This window comes from Vigna radiata, chromosome 5 (assembly GCF_000741045.1).
Source record: "Vigna radiata var. radiata cultivar VC1973A chromosome 5, Vradiata_ver6, whole genome shotgun sequence".
In the NCBI taxonomy this organism is placed as follows: Eukaryota; Viridiplantae; Streptophyta; class Magnoliopsida; order Fabales; family Fabaceae; genus Vigna; species Vigna radiata.
This window is the reverse complement of record NC_028355.1, coordinates 33,087,979-33,106,344: the sequence shown is the minus strand read 5'-3', so window position 1 is coordinate 33,106,344 and position 18,366 is coordinate 33,087,979. Positions and strand designations below refer to the sequence as shown.

General features: G+C 28.0%; 3 protein-coding genes across 12 annotated transcripts in view; all 3 read left to right on the top strand.

Moving 5' to 3' along the window:
* Positions 1-2,984, top strand: part of LOC106760724 (protein NCA1-like) — a 4,524-nt gene extending 1,540 nt beyond the window's left edge. For 2 of the 9 annotated variants that reach the window (XM_022781516.1, XM_022781514.1), the window contains exons 2-5: positions 103-127; positions 293-577; positions 663-891; positions 1,201-1,977. In XM_022781516.1, coding sequence (XP_022637237.1) covers positions 306-577; positions 663-891; positions 1,201-1,395 — 696 coding nt within the window. In that variant the 5' untranslated portion in view covers positions 103-127; positions 293-305 and the 3' untranslated portion in view covers positions 1,396-1,977. Of the gene's footprint in view, positions 1-75; positions 128-292; positions 578-662; positions 892-1,200; positions 1,978-2,218; positions 2,524-2,845 lie in introns of those variants that run through there. The other 7 variants (XR_002668040.1, XM_022781517.1, XM_022781518.1 and 4 more) reach the window with 7 other exon arrangements.
* Positions 2,962-5,342, top strand: LOC106760729 (eugenol synthase 1-like). The gene is made up of 3 exons (XM_014644137.2): positions 2,962-3,099; positions 3,766-3,969; positions 5,058-5,342. The coding sequence occupies exons 2-3, from the start codon at positions 3,768-3,770 to the stop codon at positions 5,255-5,257; spliced, it is 402 nt and encodes a 133-aa protein (XP_014499623.1). The 5' UTR covers positions 2,962-3,099; positions 3,766-3,767; the 3' UTR covers positions 5,258-5,342.
* Positions 5,343-6,486: 1,144 nt separating this feature from the next.
* Positions 6,487-10,171, top strand: LOC106760719 (eugenol synthase 1-like). 2 transcript variants are annotated; one of them, XM_014644129.2, is made up of 6 exons: positions 6,487-6,610; positions 6,995-7,288; positions 7,968-8,099; positions 8,242-8,470; positions 8,562-8,765; positions 9,822-10,171. In XM_014644129.2, the coding sequence occupies exons 2-6, from the start codon at positions 7,100-7,102 to the stop codon at positions 10,022-10,024; spliced, it is 957 nt and encodes a 318-aa protein (XP_014499615.1). In that variant the 5' UTR covers positions 6,487-6,610; positions 6,995-7,099; the 3' UTR covers positions 10,025-10,171. The 2 variants fall into 2 exon arrangements, with proteins under 2 accessions (XP_014499615.1, XP_014499614.1); XM_014644128.2 differs by having other exon boundaries at positions 6,992-7,288; positions 9,822-10,170.
* The last annotated feature ends 8,195 nt before the right edge of the window (positions 10,172-18,366 follow it).

Here is an 18,366-nt window from a genome sequence, read left to right as displayed (position 1 = left end):
AGAATTCCTCTGTTTTTCCCCAGATGAAGTCCACTTACTGTCAGTATGTTCCTGTATTATGCATTCATTTTGCAGATGTGGATATTAACCGTGGTTATGCAGATTTGTCAAGTGGAAGTAGACAAAGGTCAGTTTTTTTTCTCTTTAATTTAAACAAGGCACGAATAAATGTATCTGCCTTGTTTAATCTATTCCTCGTGCTACATCTGCTAAAAGTTCAATCAACACGATGGTAGTTGAGAAAGGAAATATGGTGAAGGAGCCAATAATCTTTGTTTTTATGTTTTGGCAGGCTCTTGTTCTTGATGAATATGACACCAGTTTGCCCATTTGTCAAAGCTGCTCGCCCTGATGATAACAATGCTTCCAAAAAATCGGGTGAAAACTCTATGAAACATCAGGTTGAGTCTGANAGTAAGGTGAAGAAAGAGNCTAATGACTCAGCTAGTGCGTCACCAAAGTGCCCTTTTGGATATGATTCACAATCGTTTAAGATTGGTCCTCTTAGCTGTACAGTGTGCCAGGCTCTTTTATTTGACACCAGCAAATGTGTTCCTCGTTCTCATGTTTTCTGCAAGTATGTACCTTGTCCAGTGTTTATATCTTGAATCTATGATGAATTGCATACGCTCATCTCTTATATTCTACTTGTATGAAACTAGATCATGCATATCCCACTTTAAGGACTGTCCATTATGTGGGGCTGACATTGTGAAGATTGAGCCTGACGCTAATCTTCAAGGTGTAGTTGATCGCTTAATTGAAGGTCATGCTAGGATCAAAAGGTCTGTTAGTTCAGACAAAGGAGAAGAAGCTACAGAGAGTAAACAGGTCATCTATGAGGATGTTTCTTTGGAAAGAGGTTCTTTCTTAGTGCAACAAGCCATGAGGGTATGTATGGCCTTCTCAAATATTAATGTTGGATCTTATTATATATGAACGATTAAATGGTGTGAGATCCTTGAAATTGCATGCCCTTAATTTAATTGGCGTTGATGCTAATAACTTTTGATAGATACTAAACTGTTGTATATGATTGGATGTGTTGGAAAATATATTTATCTGGAAGAGACATTGGTGTCAATAGCTGTTTCTCTGGAGAAGCTACTGCCTTTTGTTTTACTAAATTACAATTTAAACTTTGTTGAGTTTGTACTACCACTTGATGGTGAGTATTTTGCTATATGCAATGCAAAACAGGCATTCCGTGCTCAGAACTTAGAAAGTGCCAAATCAAGACTCAACCTCTGTGCTGAAGACATTCGTGATCAATTAGAAAAAGTTGGTAACACTTCAGAGTTATGTTCCCAGCTTGGAGCAGTCTTGGGTATGCTTGGTGACTGCTGGTATGTGTTCTTGCTTTCTTTCCCTACCACTCACATAGCATCTGATTAATAAGTCTGTTACTCTTATTTCCTGCTCATGCATATATCTACATTTTTTTTTTCAGTATTCTCATCACCACAGTCTGTGTTCTCTTGTATTTGTTAGTTTTAGTGTATGTAGAATATTATTGTTACAGATGCTCAACTGATTAGATAGTCTGCGTAAATGATTTGTGCTTGAAGAAAAATGAAGAATTTTTGGCACAACTATATATATCTGTAATGAGTTTTACTTATTGAGTATAGAATTATCTACTAGTTATCTACTAGATACAAAGGCATTGGAGCAAAGTAGTAAGGGAACCTGAATATAACTGGACAGAGATCACAAAAGAATGGCAGAAGAAATACGAACACCTGGCATAAGTACAGATGGAAAAATAATGTGCAAAATCCAGACTGTTTATGGAAATGATCCTTGAGTGATGATCCCAAGTACTTGGGTTATGGCTAAGTTGTTTTCTATTTTCTTTTCTATAATTCACTAAAATGAAGGAATTATATATATGTTTTAAGCAAACGAGAAGGAAAACACTTCACATTTTTTTTTTGTCAAGGTGACTCAATAAAATCCCTGAAATTTCTGTATTTAATTAGTCAGCTCTGACTAAAAGAGTGAACAGGTAACTTAGTACTTGGAATTATTCCCATCTCATAGTTTAGTCCTGATGTGTCTGTGTATGAATTAGTTGTACAAATCCTTGAATTTGTTTGTGTAAGAGTTAGTCCCTAAACATGTAGAGCTTGTATCACTCTTCTTTGAACATGTCCAATCCTCATGTTCAAAGCGCATACATATTTTATGATGTGCTAAAATTCAACGTTCCTTGAAGATTAAGGGCTGCGAGAATAAATCTGAATACTTAATCACGGAGGTTATGATAGTATTGAGGACCAATCATCTTAAAGGCAAGTTTAGTTTAGTATCTCTGATAGAAATCTATACTTAAATAAATGTATGTCTGATAGAAATCTATTCTTTTACTGGATGTTTTGATCTCACAGACAGAGAGAGAGAAGAATGAAATTATACCACCATAAATTACAATTTACATCAGCTTTCAAACCATCAATAACTTTATATAGACTGTGATTTTTATTTTTCCAACTATTGGGTATAACTATATATTGGCTTAATTATATCAATCTTTGTCAAAGTTGAATAATTATTACAACATAGTCAAACTATTTCTATTTTTATGTTTTAAAAATATATATTACGTTTTGTTTGAAAGATATCAATAGAATATTAATTGTGGATTAATGTATAATAAATTGTAGATATGATTTATATGATAAAACATTAATCCAATGATAAATTTTTTAGATAAAGTTATCTAATAAAGTTATGGAATAGTCTAAGAATTCATGCAACTCGTAGATGTAATTTGATTCTATGGCCTATTTATGAAATCTTGAAATGTAATTCTAATATGTGCCTCTTGTATGCATTTGCAAAGAAGATATAAAAGAGGGTGTGTGGTGAAGGATTTGACATTGTAAGCATTTGCAAGATTTGTTAAGAATGGAGGAAATGAAGAGTAAGATGGTTGTATTTGGAGGAACTGGTTATATTGGGAAGTATTTGGTAAAGGCAAGTGTTTCTTTAGGGCATCCAACTTTTGTATATACTCGTTCTCTTAATTCACAAACTTCTTCTTCAAAGATACAACTTTGCAAGGAGTTCAACCACATTGGAGTTACCATTGTCCAAGTTAGTATATATATATTCTCTTCTTTCTTTTACTTTACATGAGATTTTGTGAGGTTTTTTATTCTCGTTCTAGCTTTTCGTAATTAGTCACCCATTATAGAGAATCAGTTCCTCTATCATTAAGTAGGTTTATGTTTTAGGCATTATTTTGATTTTACTTTTAATTGATACAAGATCTATAATCTGTTTTTGTACAAAATTAAAATAACTAAAGATTTTGTATGTTAAAAATATAATAAATTTGTAGTCTGTAAATCTTATTTTATGATTCGGATTTGTAAAGTTGATTTAGATTTAAAGTTAATTTTTAAATCTTATTTTATAATTCAGATTGTATATGGTTGAATTAGGTTTAAAATCAATTTTTAATAAGTTATTGAAGAGTTATTTGGAAAATATTATTTTTGAATGCAAATTTCGTCTTATAAATTGATTAAGTTATGTTTAAAGTTTAAACTAATTATATAAGTTAATTTGTCTAATTTTTCTTTACTAAATCGTGAATATCTTTGTTTTTTTTTGTTAATGGGATATAGTAAATTCAATTTCTTATCATGCTTGGTTATCATTGAAAATATAATTATGTATTTTATTTGACAATTTTCATTTTATTTTCTCTACTCATTGCCTTGTGATAATGAAGAAAATCTAATGTAAAAATTTCAGCTATGCTAAACTATGAAGAAGATATTGCCATGTACTCCATTAAAGTAGCAAATGATCCAAGAACATGTAATCGTGTTGTTATTTATCGACCCTCTAAGAACATTGTATCTCAAAATGATTTGATATCACTGTGGGAGCAGAAAACTGGAAATAAGTTTATCAAAGATTTTGTATCTGAGGAAGAGATTATCAATCTATCACAGAGTAAGTCATTTTATTAAGCACATTTTCTTTTTAATTTCTTTTACTTGATATGAACTTGATTTGCATATATTTCTTTCAATGAAATTGAGTAAACTTGAATTATACTTTTTTTTTAAATGATATTAGAATCATTTAGTATCTATCCTAATTATTTTTAGTATGAGATTGATGTTAACGGTTTATTATTATTGTACAAGCTCTTAGCGGTTCTGATGTTCTTTATACTCACATTATCTTTTGTCTGTTGTACTTCGAGATTACTTATATAAGGTACTGTGATGTTAAAGTCGATAAATATTCAACAACTCAAGCTATTAATGCGTATTAAATGTAATCATTTATGTCTTTACCTAAACATTTTATAATAAGTTTTGAATTAGTAACAATCTAATTATGGTCCAATTGGTAATAATCATATTTTGTCTTATATTGATTAGTGTTGGGGTAATTGTTCTATAAATTGACCGTTTGGTTGGTTGGTCACAATAGTACCGTGTTAAGAGTAATGTATGGTTGTGTTTGCACTATGGTGGTTGTGTTTGTAGTATGACTAATGTTTTAGAATATTTGGTTCAAGGTTGATCGGACAGTCATATGGAACAATAATCAAATTTTTTAGTTTTCTTATCTAGATCTTGAGCATAGATTTATGAACAAGTAACGAGATTCAAATGATGATTTATTGTTAGTACTTTTATTTATAGAATTAACATGAAGTGTTGATCTATTTTAATTTTAAAATAATACTTACATGGAGAGTGTAATAACTATATAATAAATAATAACTACGAGATTCATTTATAATATGTAAATATAACTTAAATATGTGTAAGTAGGGTTACTCTATAATAAAAAAGACTTTATTCAATCATGTTCTTTAATATGTCTCAGTAGGAACATGTATGTTTATCGTTTCATTTAAGTTATCTTTTATTCTCAAGTTCTATATATTCACTCTTCAACATTGGAAATTAAATTTTCATTATAATTAGATTTTTTTTCACTATAATTAGATTACATTTTCATTTTAATTATATTTTTTTTTTCTTTTTTTATGGTAAAATTAAACTTGTTGAATGTTGGTGCAGCTTTACCTTCTCCAGAGAATATTCCAGTTTCCATTCTCCATAGTGTGTTTGTCAGAGGATATCTCATGAACTTTAAGTTAGGAAAAGATGATCTTGAAGCTTCAGAATTATATCCTGATTACAACTATACCTCCATTGATCAACTTCTTGATATTTTTCTTCTTCATCCTTTGCCTCCTGCATCTGCTGCTTTTGAATAAACATATTTTATACTACTTTTCTACTGTGCCTTGGAATTCAGAATCAATCTATTTATGTATTCAAATATAAGATTGTTTACAATAACTCTCATAATTTCTGAGCATAAATGTTTATCATGATTTTAGTTCAATATCTTCTACATTGGTTAGTATATACATATGTTAGATACCTTGAAAAATTTATAGCACTAAAAGTCTTTCCATTATAAAAGTAAACAAACCAAAATATTCACAAAAGTTATGTAGATTAGGATTAGTCCATCAACTTTCTTTTTAGAAAAAATATTTATTTTGAATATAACAAAAAATGTAATATCTTCTAATTTGTTGTAAATTTAAATATTTTTAATTTGTCAAAAAACTATATATTAACATTTTATTCAAACTAACATCGAGTTTATAAGAAGTTTCAATGTTTCAATAATCTTCTTGTTTGTCTCTATATAAAAATTATGCAACAATAGAACAATAGGAGGTTAAAATCATTGACTTGTTAACCATATTTAATTTTTCTTTAAACATATTTTTAAAATATGTAAGATAGTTATTTAATTTTGTTGTGCAAAAAATTTATTTAAATTTAAATAAAAACTAAATACGACATTTTAATTTAAAAATATAATTTATGAATAAGTTTATAGATTTTTTTATTATATGTTGTTTATTTATTTATTTTAGTGTATGACTTAAATTTTAGTGCGAATTTTATTAAAATTAACCCAATATTCTTATATTTTGGCTATACTCGATGTTTCTTGTGTCATGTTTAAACCTTTATTACAATGTATTATGTACCACTTTATTAAGTTTTTTTTTTATAAAAACTTGATAAAATTAATAAATAAATTATAGTCAATAATAATATAAAATTATGTATTATATATTTTATTTAATAACATGATATAAAAATATTGATTTAATATAAATAAAATTATTAATATATTAGACCATTTAATAAAATATATAATTTTATATGTATATATTGTTTTTGGAAGTTAATTAAAGTTTTAGTATAAAAGTTAAACTCACTTAACTTATACTCTAATTTATATTAAAAAATGAATTAGAGTTGACTGTATATAAAAATATTTGAATCAAGATTTATTTATTTAAATATTAACTAGTTATATTAAGCTACAGGCCCAAACCAATAAACCAAGGCCGAAACAAAAGCAGAGATAAAAAATATTTCTGATATAACACTGCCTTATAGCAGTTTGCGTCAGACAAGAGAGATGAAACGCAGAGACTTCTGAAACGCGGAGAGAAGAAGCACGGTGCTCTTGGTGATGTGCGTTCAAAGCTTCAGGAAGAAGGAGAAAAGATGATCGGAGCAAAGCGTTTTCAACATAGGTAAGAGAAAGACTTAAGCTTTTGTAATTCTGTAATGGTGTTATTTTTCTGTATTACATCCTGAAAGGGAAAAGAAAAACCTTAACCTTAAATATGTTAGAAAAAGGGGGAATTAACTGATTACTACTGCAAAGTAATAATCCTAAATGAAACATTAATATATATTTTCATTTATTCAAAATAATAAAAAGTTAAATTCTAATCATATACATAAAAAAACAATTTATTCACACAAATCCAATGGGTGCCCACAAAGTCCAGAAGGTACAAATTTAAAGTTTTAATTTAAGTCCCCTTGTTATTAAAATTTTGAAAACTTTTTAGAAATGAATTTAAATTGAAATTTGTCCAAATATAAATTGAAAGTGGGAAGCTTTACAGCAGGAAAATTACATGTATTTTGGAAGCTTTTGAAGTTGGAAAGAAGTTACAAAAGAGGGTGTGTGGTGAAGGATTTCACATTGTAAGCATTTGCAACATTTGTTAACAATGGAGGAAATGAAGAGTAAGATTGTTATATTCGGAGGAACTGGTTATATTGGGAAGTATTTGGTGAAGGCAAGTGTTTCTTTAGGGCATCCGACTTTTGTATATACTCGTTCTCTTAATTCACAAACTTCTTCTTCAAAGATACAACTTTGCGAGGAGTTCAACCACATGGGAGTTATCCTTGTCCAAGTTAGTCTATTCTCTTCTTTCTTTTCCTTTACAAGGAATTTTGAGTAAAAAAAAAAGATGAAATATTTCTCATTAAGTCAATGTTTTAAGCCTTACTTGTTTTGATTTTACTTTTGGTTGATACGAGATCTTCAACAAGTTTTTTTACAAAATTAAAATAGTTGAAGATTTTATATCGACTAAAGATATGATAAATTTGTAGTGTGTAAATCTCATTTTATGATTCAGATTTGTATGGTTGACTTAGATTTAAAGTAAATTTTTAAATCTTATTTTATGATTCGGATTTGTATGATTGAATTAGGTTTAAAGTCAATTTTTAATACGGTGTCAGAATTATTTGGAAAATATTATTCTTGAATGCAAATTTCATCTTATAGAATTATTTTATAAAGTTAGGTTATGTTTAAAGTTTAAACTAAGTATGTAAATTAATTTGTCTATTTTTTTCTTCTGTTTTTCTTTACTAAATTGTGAATATCTTTGTTTTTTTCTTGTGTATGGGATATAATTTCAGTTTGAAAAATAAATTCAATTTCTTATCATGCTTGGTTATCCTTGAAAATATAATTATGTTTAAACTTTTAGGTGAAAGTTTAATTTTACACATTAAGTTACTTTTACTAAAAGTTATACAAATTTTGTTTTTTTTTTCTAATGAGTATGGTTGCATGAGCAGGGAGATCTTGAGCATGAGCAGATTTTGAAAGTGATTGAAAAAGTAGACATTGTGATATCTGCACTTCCATACCCTCAAGTGATGGAGCAACTCAAAATCATAGAAGCTATCAAAGTTGCTGGTAATATAAAGGTACTATCAACATTTTCTAATTTATTAGATTGTTATTAAGCTAACATTATCACATCGATCTTTGTAAAAAAAATATAAAATAAAGTAATTTTTAATTGCTGATGATTGATGAAATTTTTTTTTATATTAATCGGTGTTGCAGAGATTTCTTCCATCGGAGTTTGGGGTGGAAGAAGATAGAGTAAACCCTCTTCCTCCATTTCAAGCTTTNCTTGATAAGAAAAGAAAAATTAGAAGGGAAATTGAAGCATCTAAGATCCCTTATACTTATATCTCTGCAAATTGCTTTGGTGCATATTTTGTTAATTATTTGATTCGTCCTCACGAAAAAAACAATCATACTATTGTTTATGGCAATGGTCATGTCAAAGGTACACATTTTATTTTATTTGATATTTTTCATTTCATTTTCTCTACACATTGCCTTGTGATGATGAAGAAATTCTGATGTAAAAATGTCAGCTGTGCTAAACTATGAAGAAGATATAGCCATGTACTCCATTAAAGCAGCAAATGATCCAAGAACATGCAATCGTGTTGTTATTTATCAACCCTCTAAGAACATTGTATCACAAAATGATTTGATATCATTGTGGGAACAGAAAACTGGAAAGAATTTTATCAAAGATTTTGTATCTGAAGAAGAGATTATCAATCTATCACAGAGTAAGACGTTTTATTAAGCACATTTTCTTTTTAAATTCTTTTACTTGATATGAACTTGATTANGTTTGATTGCATATATTTCATTTAATGAAATTGACTAAACTTGAATTATACATTTTGAAATGATATTAAAGTCATTTAGAATTTATTATAATTGTTTTGGGTGTGAGGTGCTTATGGCCTAAATGTTTGTCTTGATGTTATCTTTAATCCGTTATGCTAGGATGTTATCTACATAAGGTAGGTATTCTGATATTAAAGTCAATAAAAATTCAACAACTCAAACTATTAATGTGTATTGAATGTCATGGCTTACCTATTTTCCTCTTATTCTCTATTTATAGATTTTAGAATGAATTTTGGATTATGGCCCAATTGATAATAATTATACTTTGTCTTAAAGTGATCCATGTCAGAGGAAATCATTCTATAGACTAACCTTTCAGTCTCTTGGTCATAACCGTTCGGTCTCTTGGTCACAACCGTTCAATATCAAAAGTAATGTGTAGTTGGGTTTGTAGTATGGCTCCGGTCCAAGGTTTGATTGCTAGTATATGTTGTATATGTCTGGATCGTCAGATTTGTTAGTGTTCTTATCAAGATCTTAAGCATGAACTTATGGATAGGTGACGAGATTCTAAAAGTAGTTTGATTGTTAGTCTATATTATATTTATGGGATCAACATGGACAGTGAACTTATGTTCCTATTAAAATAATACTTACATAGAGAGTATAATAACAACATAATAAATAGTAATTACCAAGATTTAATTATAAAATGTAAAGATGATTCAAATAGGTGTAAGTTTGGCTCATGATAAAGAGACTTAAAGGGTCTTATTAGATGGTACTCTTTAATATGACTATTGAGTTAGATAGAAACAGTTAAGTTTATTATTTCACTATCTTCTATTCTCAAGTTCTATATATTCAGTCTTCAACCTTGGAAATTAAATTTTCATTATAATTAATTAGATTATATTTTCATTTTAATTAGATATTTTTTTCTTCATGCTTTGTTATGTTAAAATTAAACTTGTTGAATGTTGATGCAGCATTACCTTCACCACAGAATATTCGAGTTTCCATTCTCCATAGTGTGTTTGTTAGAGGAGATCTCATGAACTTTGAGTTAGGGAAAGATGATCTTGAAGCTTCAGAGTTATATCCTGATTACAACTATACCTCCATTGATCAACTTCTTGATATTTTTCTTGTTCATCCTTTACCTCCTCCTGCATCTGCTATTTTTGAATGAACATATTTTATACTACTTTTCTAGTGTGCCTTGGAATTCAGAATCAATCTATTTATGTATTCAAATATAAGATTGTTTACAATAACTCATAATTTCTGAGCATAGATGTTTAACATGATTTTAGTCCAGTATCTTCTACATTGGTTAGTATATATGTAAGATAGATATCGTGAAAAATTTATAGCACTAAAAAGTCTCTCCATTACAAAAGTCAACAAACCAAAATATTCACAAAAACTATGTGGATTAGGATTAGTCCATAGATATTATTGTTACCAACAAAGAGTATTGGTAAAACCTGAAGATATGTTTTAATAATGTTGTAACTTAATAAATTTTGGATGTAATAGGAAAATATTTAAAAAGCAACTTATAGATTTTGAATGTAGTAGGAAAATGTTAAACATTGTAATTTTTACTGGTATAATTGATTATGGTTAAGTTATAATCGATTATCACATGCTTTTGTATTAGAATAATTGATTATCATGAAGCAATAATCGATTATCACAAGTCATACTTGAATAATCGATTATCACTTCATATAATCGATTATCACTTTTTGAAAACTCTATAACGGACTTGAATAATCGATTATCACTTATAATAATCGATTATTCATGACAGTTGGAAGCTGACCTTTGGCATTCAGTGTACTTGGCTATATATGTGGTTTTAGAGAACTCAGAACTTAACTTTTTTGAACTGGGAAAGCTTAGAACACTGTGTGTCAGAGGAACGTTCTTAGAGAGCTTTTTGTTCATTGTTCTCTTGCTTGGTCTTGTGAAAGGAGAGGCTCGCGTATCGTGTGTCGATAGTCGGAGCAGACTCTCTTCAAGTTAGCAAGGTACTCTGCCTGGTCTTGTGAAAGGAGAAGCTCGCAAATCATTGGTCGATTGCCGGAGCAGTTCTCTTCAAGTTGGTAGAGTGGTTCTTTTCGTTTTATTCCTGTTCATTTGATTGTAATTTGTTAAACCATTTTTAGTGGAACTGTTAATCACTATTTATAGTGATTAACGACTGGACGTAGATTCTGTTGAATCGAACCAGTATAAAAATATCTATGTGATTTTTCTATTCCCTACACTTATTTTACTTAACGCATATCAACTGTTTGGTTAATTTTCCGAAAGAAAATTACTTTTGTAAAAAAGACCAAAATCGTTTCAACTGTGACCTAATACGCTTTACGCTCTCTGTGTTTTAAATTCGCTGCGTTTTACTCTTCGAAAATTACTCCTCCGATACCAACAATTATTTTGAGAAAAAATATTTATTTTGAATATAATAAAAAATGCAATTACTTTTCAATTTGTTGAAAATATAAGTATTTTTAATTTGTTGAAGAATTATATACTAACATTTTAATCATTTTAACATAGACTTTATAAGAAGTTTTAATAAACTTAATTGTTTGTTTATATATGAAAATTATGCAATAATAGGAGGTTGAAATCCTTGACTTGTAAATTATATTTAATTTTTCTTTAAACATATTTTTAAATATATTTTTAAAGTATGTAAGATAATTATTTAATTTTGTTGTAAGAAAAATTTATCTAAATCTGAATAAAGGTTAAATATGATATTTTAATTTAAAAATTTAAAATAATGAATTTATGAATAACAAGTTTATAAATTTTTTTATTATATGTTCTTTATTTTATTTTTCTTCTTTCAGTGCATGACTTAAATTTTAGTGTGAGTTTTATTAAAATTAACCCAATATTTTCGTATTTTGGTTAGATTCTATGTTTCTTGTGTTATGTTTAAAACTTTATCATAATGTACTATATACCATTTCCATTTTATTAAATGTTATAAGTTTTTTTAAAAATTTTGATAAAATTAATAAATAGATTATATTTAATAATAATATAAAATTATATATTACATATTTTATTTAATAACAATATAAAGATATTGGTTTAATATAAATAAAATTATTAACTTATTAAATTATTTAATAAAATATATAATTTTATATATATACATAAATGATATTATTTCTTAAAGTTAATAAAAGTTTTATATAAAAGTTAAACTTACTTTAATTCATACTCTAACTTATATAAAAAAAAGTTTTACTTTAGAAAAAAAAATTCAAAAATGAATTAGAGTTAAGGCATAAATTATAAGTCAATTTAACACCTTTATATAAATATCTTTCTTTGAACCTCCTAAACATATTTTAATAAGGAAAATATATTTTAACACCATTTTTTGACAGCATTTTGACACTGTGCACGTGTCAAAATATGGTTGGACGATTTTAAATTAAAAAAAGTTAAGGGAAAGACATTTGAAAGAGAAAAATCAAAGTTTTTTTTTTTAATTTGAAATCGTCCAACCACATTTGACACGTGTGCAGTGTCAAAATGATGTCAAAAATTTAATGTTAAAATATCATTTTCTTTTTAATAATGTTGACAAATTTTCTAAACTCAACTCACTGAAAATTTTCACTATTTTTTTTTTCTGAAAAAAGAAGGTCCACTTGTATAGTAGGTCATGTGAATTCATCTGGAATGATGCTGATAAGGAATCTATGGTTCTGATATGCACACTTCATAACCAAATGTGCACATTAAAAGTAATTAAAACGTGTTATCCAAATACCCTTTTATGCATCTTGGACCACTTGTTTTTATTTCTTCTTGATATTAAGGGATTGATAAACGTGGAGTAAATTTTAAACCTAACTCAATCCTACAAAATCGGTATGTAACACCTCACTTATATATATTATAATTTGGTCTTATCTTTAGTTAATGTGGAACTTCCAACAGTATAAGAGTAAAATAGTTATAAAAATAAAAAAAAATTTATTTTTTTTAAGAAAAAAGAAAATAAAAAGTAAATAAGAATAATGTCAAATGAATTTAAAATATTACATTTGTTAACTTTTAAAACAATTTCTTAATAATCATATCAGCCACGACCTTTTATTATCGGAGGATAGTGAATAGATTCTAAGTTGTTTTTAATCATTGTAAAATTTAGAAAATGACATTTTTACAATTGATAATGATTTAAATTTTTTAATTACTGTAAAAATTTAGAAAACGATCATTTTAAAGTTGATCGTGATCTATTGAGGCTTATCTATTTTAATACTAAAAAGTTTTAATATAAATAGTTTTGTCAAGAATAAATTTTACTATTTTAAAATACAATATATTTTTAGAAATCATTTTTATAGAGTTTTTTAACTTCTTTTTAAGAATTTTTATTTTTATTTTCTTTTATTTAAAGATCAGAGACTGCACAGAGTAGTCCTTGAGACAAGATCTTCAACTCTATCCGATTATTACGACTAAAATGACATTAATATGAATAATTTTGTTATGTAGAATGAGGCAGATTCATTGGGTGAGCATATACTCGTTGAGCAAAGTCAAAGTCAAATAGCTATTGACTTGGTAGTTGTTAGGTGAGAAAAATCTCGCTAAACGAAATCAAAGTCAGAGAGTTCACTTACTTGACAATTGCTAGACAAGAATATACTTGGTGGGTGACTTTTGGTCGTTGGGTGAGTGTACTATCAAGCACTACTTGTTCAACGAGCATATATCTAGTGGTTGAACAAGTGTGATATCAGGCCCCACTTGTTAAGTGAGCAAATCTAGTGACTGAGTTAGAGTGTTGTCGAGCACTACTCGTTGAGCAAGTAGATCTAATGGCTGAGTAAGTGTGTTGTCAAGCACTACTCATTAAGCGAGCATATCTATTAGCTGAGAAAAAATATCATAATTTTAACTAAATTTTCATATATCCTTTATGATGTGTTTAATGTGTATGATTATGGGAATTTTAAAACAATTGTTGGTTTGTAATATGATATGTGAATGTTGGTACTAATCCAAGGAGGACTGATGGTGGTTAAAGTAATGTATGTATTGATGTATGGATTTCATATTGGAAGTTATCATGATACTTTAATAACCATTCAATCTTAAGTAGAGAAGGGTATAATATGTGGTGAAAGGAGCAAAAGGTCCTAATGTAAGGGTTAGGGATGACAAAAAAATCAACGCGTACGAGTATCAGCGGGTAAAACCCGCGACGGGTATTACTACCTGCGGATATTTACTACCCGCGGATAACGGGTAATGGGTAACGGATAGTTTAATAGGGCTTCTAAATGGGTGGGGTACGGTAATATACTACCCGACCCGCGGGTACCCGTTATCTGCAAAAAATAAAAATAAAAAAAAAGTTAATTTATATATTTTTTAATTAAATTTAATTAAAAATAAAATAAAATTATATTTTATTAGGTTAAATTTAATTAAAATTAAATTTTAATTTATATTATATATATATATATATATATATATATATATATATGTTGTAATTTATTTTAAAATGTATACTTTTTTTTTGTAGCTATCCGCGGGTACCTGCGGTTTTTAGAATACCCGCAGGTATTTTCTAAACCAGTACCTGGCGGGTAGCGGGTCGGGTCGCGGGTACATTTTTATCTGGCAGGTCGGGTTGCGCGTAGACACTATTTGTGCCCGACCCGACCCGTTGTCATCCCTGATAGGACTTTACCTTTAGTAAAGATGGAAACAGACTAAGCTTGTGTGGTAAGGTGAAATCCATTAGTAATGACTCTACAAAACAGTAGAGGTCACCACAAATGCATACCGCATGAGAGTCTCATATCAATACATGTATACGGATAATCAAGTCTAGCATGAATAATTGCATGTCTAAGGAGTATGGATATGAATGTTTATCTATATTAACATTTATCTATGTATTGCATGATTTCTCTTTTTGATACATTAGCTTAACATTTTTTCCTCTATGTGTTTATCTATGTTTCTTTTTGTTTGCAATAATCATCTTAATGATGTGAACAGATGAAAATGTTTCAATAGATCTAATGTAAGACAAGAGTGATGTTGAAGTGTAAAATAAACTATTTTATTATTGTTTACGTTAGTTTTGAAGAACTTTTATAATTTTTTTTAAATCAATGTAATAATATCTTTTAGTTGTAGAATATCTATAATATATATATATATATATATATATATATATATATATATTTATTTATTTATTTATTTATTTAAATTATGTATTTTTTTATATTAAACGTGTGATGTCTTCTTTAACAGTTGTATATTATTTAAAATAGAATGCTATAATTATTATTTAAGTATATCTAATTTACATTATTTTTACATAGCCTAGGATCACGCATAGTCGAACTACATATAATCCATATATATAAAATTTGTAGAGTCATCATCATAATGGTAGTTTCTTCTTGCATTCCATATATAATTAATTTCAAAGTAAAAAATAATTTTTAAATTGTAAAATTTGAAAACTTTTTAATTATGTAATCTGAAAGCTTTTTCTTAATTACATAATTCAAATGTTGCTTTTTTATGTTAAAAAAAAAATAACTTTTAAATTTTATAATTAGAAGGCAAAAAATACTTCCAGATTACATAAAAAAATGAAATTAAGAAAAAAATAATCAGATAAAGTCATTCAGCTTCAGAAGTATACAATTCAAAATACATCATCTGGTGATTATTATTGCTTTTTGCCTTATATAATCCAGAAATATTTAAAAACAATGGCTTCCACAATTAAAAAATGATAAATTTGGAATTTTATAATTTAGAGGTGCAAAAGAAGAAATACATAGAGGTGCAGGAAGAAACGGCCCAACATCATAACTGTCGCAAAAACTATTATTTTGGTTTAACATATGAATTTTTCATCATTTTTATTTGAGTAAATAGTGTATATGATAGCGATGTAAAAGATTTTGTCACTTCACTTTTATTCAGTCAAAAATGGTCATATATAAATATTTATTGAGTTTTACACTATATATGTTAAAAGTTACAGAAATATCATAATCTATGACTTTTTTTATTGCTTGGATAAATATAAATTTTTATGCATGGAAAATTATTTCTTGCCAATTTATTCACACTTTTCCGTTGATTTCCCTTTCTAGTTGATATTTTGTAATTGATGTCATTACATGCATAAAAGAAATAAAAAAATATAAATTTAATTATTCATTACATTTTTTAATCCGAGTCCATTATAGATTAAAAGGATTAAAACAATGTCTAATAACTAAAAAGAAATGTTTTGGTGACTATAAAAATTAAATGTATAACCAATTAAACCAAATATTTTTTCGAGTCATTTTGAAGATAAGAACCTAAATAATAGAATAATTTAAATTGATAGATTTTAAAATAATGAAATCGATTATTTAAATATTATAATAATTTAATAATATAAATAGAACTTCTTAAATACGTTTCATTATTAAAAATATTCACCATTTTTTTTAAAATTCTTTTTCTGGGCTTCCTCTTTTATCTTTATGAGATTTCTAATATCTGAGTCGTCTTTTTCATGATCAGGAGATACTTAGACGATCATCATAGTGAGCTCTTCAATGTAGAGTAATTTAAATTTCTACTCCTTTTCCTTGATATAAGTTGTTTTGAGAAGCATACAAATTTTACTCTGTCACATGTGTCATTCGAGCTTCTTTTCTTGTTTCTTGTAAATTAGTGATTCTAATGGTTTATTTGGTAAAAAAATCTTATGATATATAGGGATAGATAAAGTTATTTGAGCCGAGGCAGAAGTAGTTGTTTTTTTAAAGTTGTATATGTTTTCCACTAGGTAAGGGAAGCTAAATATTATCTTTTATTTTGGTTTAGACACTTTGAATTCATGTTCATGATTGAAATGTAGTTCAAATGATGTTTAATTTAAAGAGCCATTGATAATATGTACTGATTTTGTTTATTATATAGTTTATAGATGGAAATTGGATACTTATATGATAATATACTTGTTGAGTGATGTTTGTTATTAAGGAAATGTAGGCATGTATGCTTGTGCTTGGTTTGTACTTGTTTGGATTGCTTGAGAATGTTGTGTTGGGTGTAAGTTAGTGGAAATAAGATGTTGTTTCGAGATAGGAAAATATATATGAGTTTTAGAGTTTTGATTTTGGTTAATAAGTTGGTTTAAAGATCATTTTAGTCAAGAAAATGGAGGAATGGTTTTATGAGCAATATTACTGTTTGATGTTCATTTGGGGGACACTTAGGACTTAGTTGACTACTTAAAGTATTAGGAATCTGATTTAAAACAAGAGAAAAGAAATACATGAGATTTTAGTTGTAGGTTGAGCGATTGAACCTTGATTCTTGACCAAATTATCACATTGATTTCTATTTTAAGTTATAAACATGTTTTTAAATCATTTTTAGTGTCTCGGATGCCATTTTGATAATTTGGATAGGTAGAGTGAGCAACCAAAGCTAATTTGGAGGTTTTTGCACTTTTGGTGTGGCGTTCAACGGTAGTCAGTGATGCTTGCACAAATTCAAGAGTTTTTGCGCTCAGCTTTACTAGGGTGGTGCTCAAGCATCAATTTTGCGTGAAGAATGACGCTCAACTACAAAGGTGTTCTACTCAGTGTCAGACTGCTTTTCATCAAACTTTACAAGTTTTGAAATTTTCTACTTTTATGATTTTCCAATGTTCGTTTTGACACTTAAGCTTAGTACAAAAGGTTTATATACACTTTCAATGTATGTATGTTTAAAAAGCTATATAGATTTATTGTCAAAGCGGTGCAGTGGAATGGTTAACACATTCAACAAACCAAGAGAGGGTGAATTGGTTTCTTATCGCAAATCGTTCTTTTAATAATTTTCTCACGTAAAATAAATTCCTCAAAACAAATTAAAAGAGCAAGCAAGAGAGAAAATTGCACAGATAATTTTTATACTGGTTCGAATCACAGAGATCCTACATCCAGTTAATGCTTCACTAGCACAAACCAATAAACTGTTACAATGACAAAGAAAATAAAACAGTTTAAGGTTAAAACACATCTCTTGTTACCTCAAGAGATGAAACTCACTTCCCTTGTGACCCACAAGAGATGAATACCTCTTCCGAATGCTTCACGAAGGATGACAAACATTCAACTCAGCAACAACAACAACAACACTCAATCACACTCCCTGTGAAAGTTCTCGCTCTATGCCAACCGCAACAACACTCAATCACACTCCATGTGAAAGTTCTCTCTCTCTATGCCAACATTACAAGTTCTCAAAGCCATAACACAAGGGTTCAACAAACCCTAGAACATCTTATCACTACACATTGCAAATGATAATTTAGAAAAATACACTTTTTATGTTTTATATTTTAGAACGAGAGTCCAATATAATTTATAGAGACCTCACTCAAGGATACCTCAAAAAATCCATTATCGATTAATTAATTGTGATAATCAATTATCCACTTATGGTAATCGATTATGC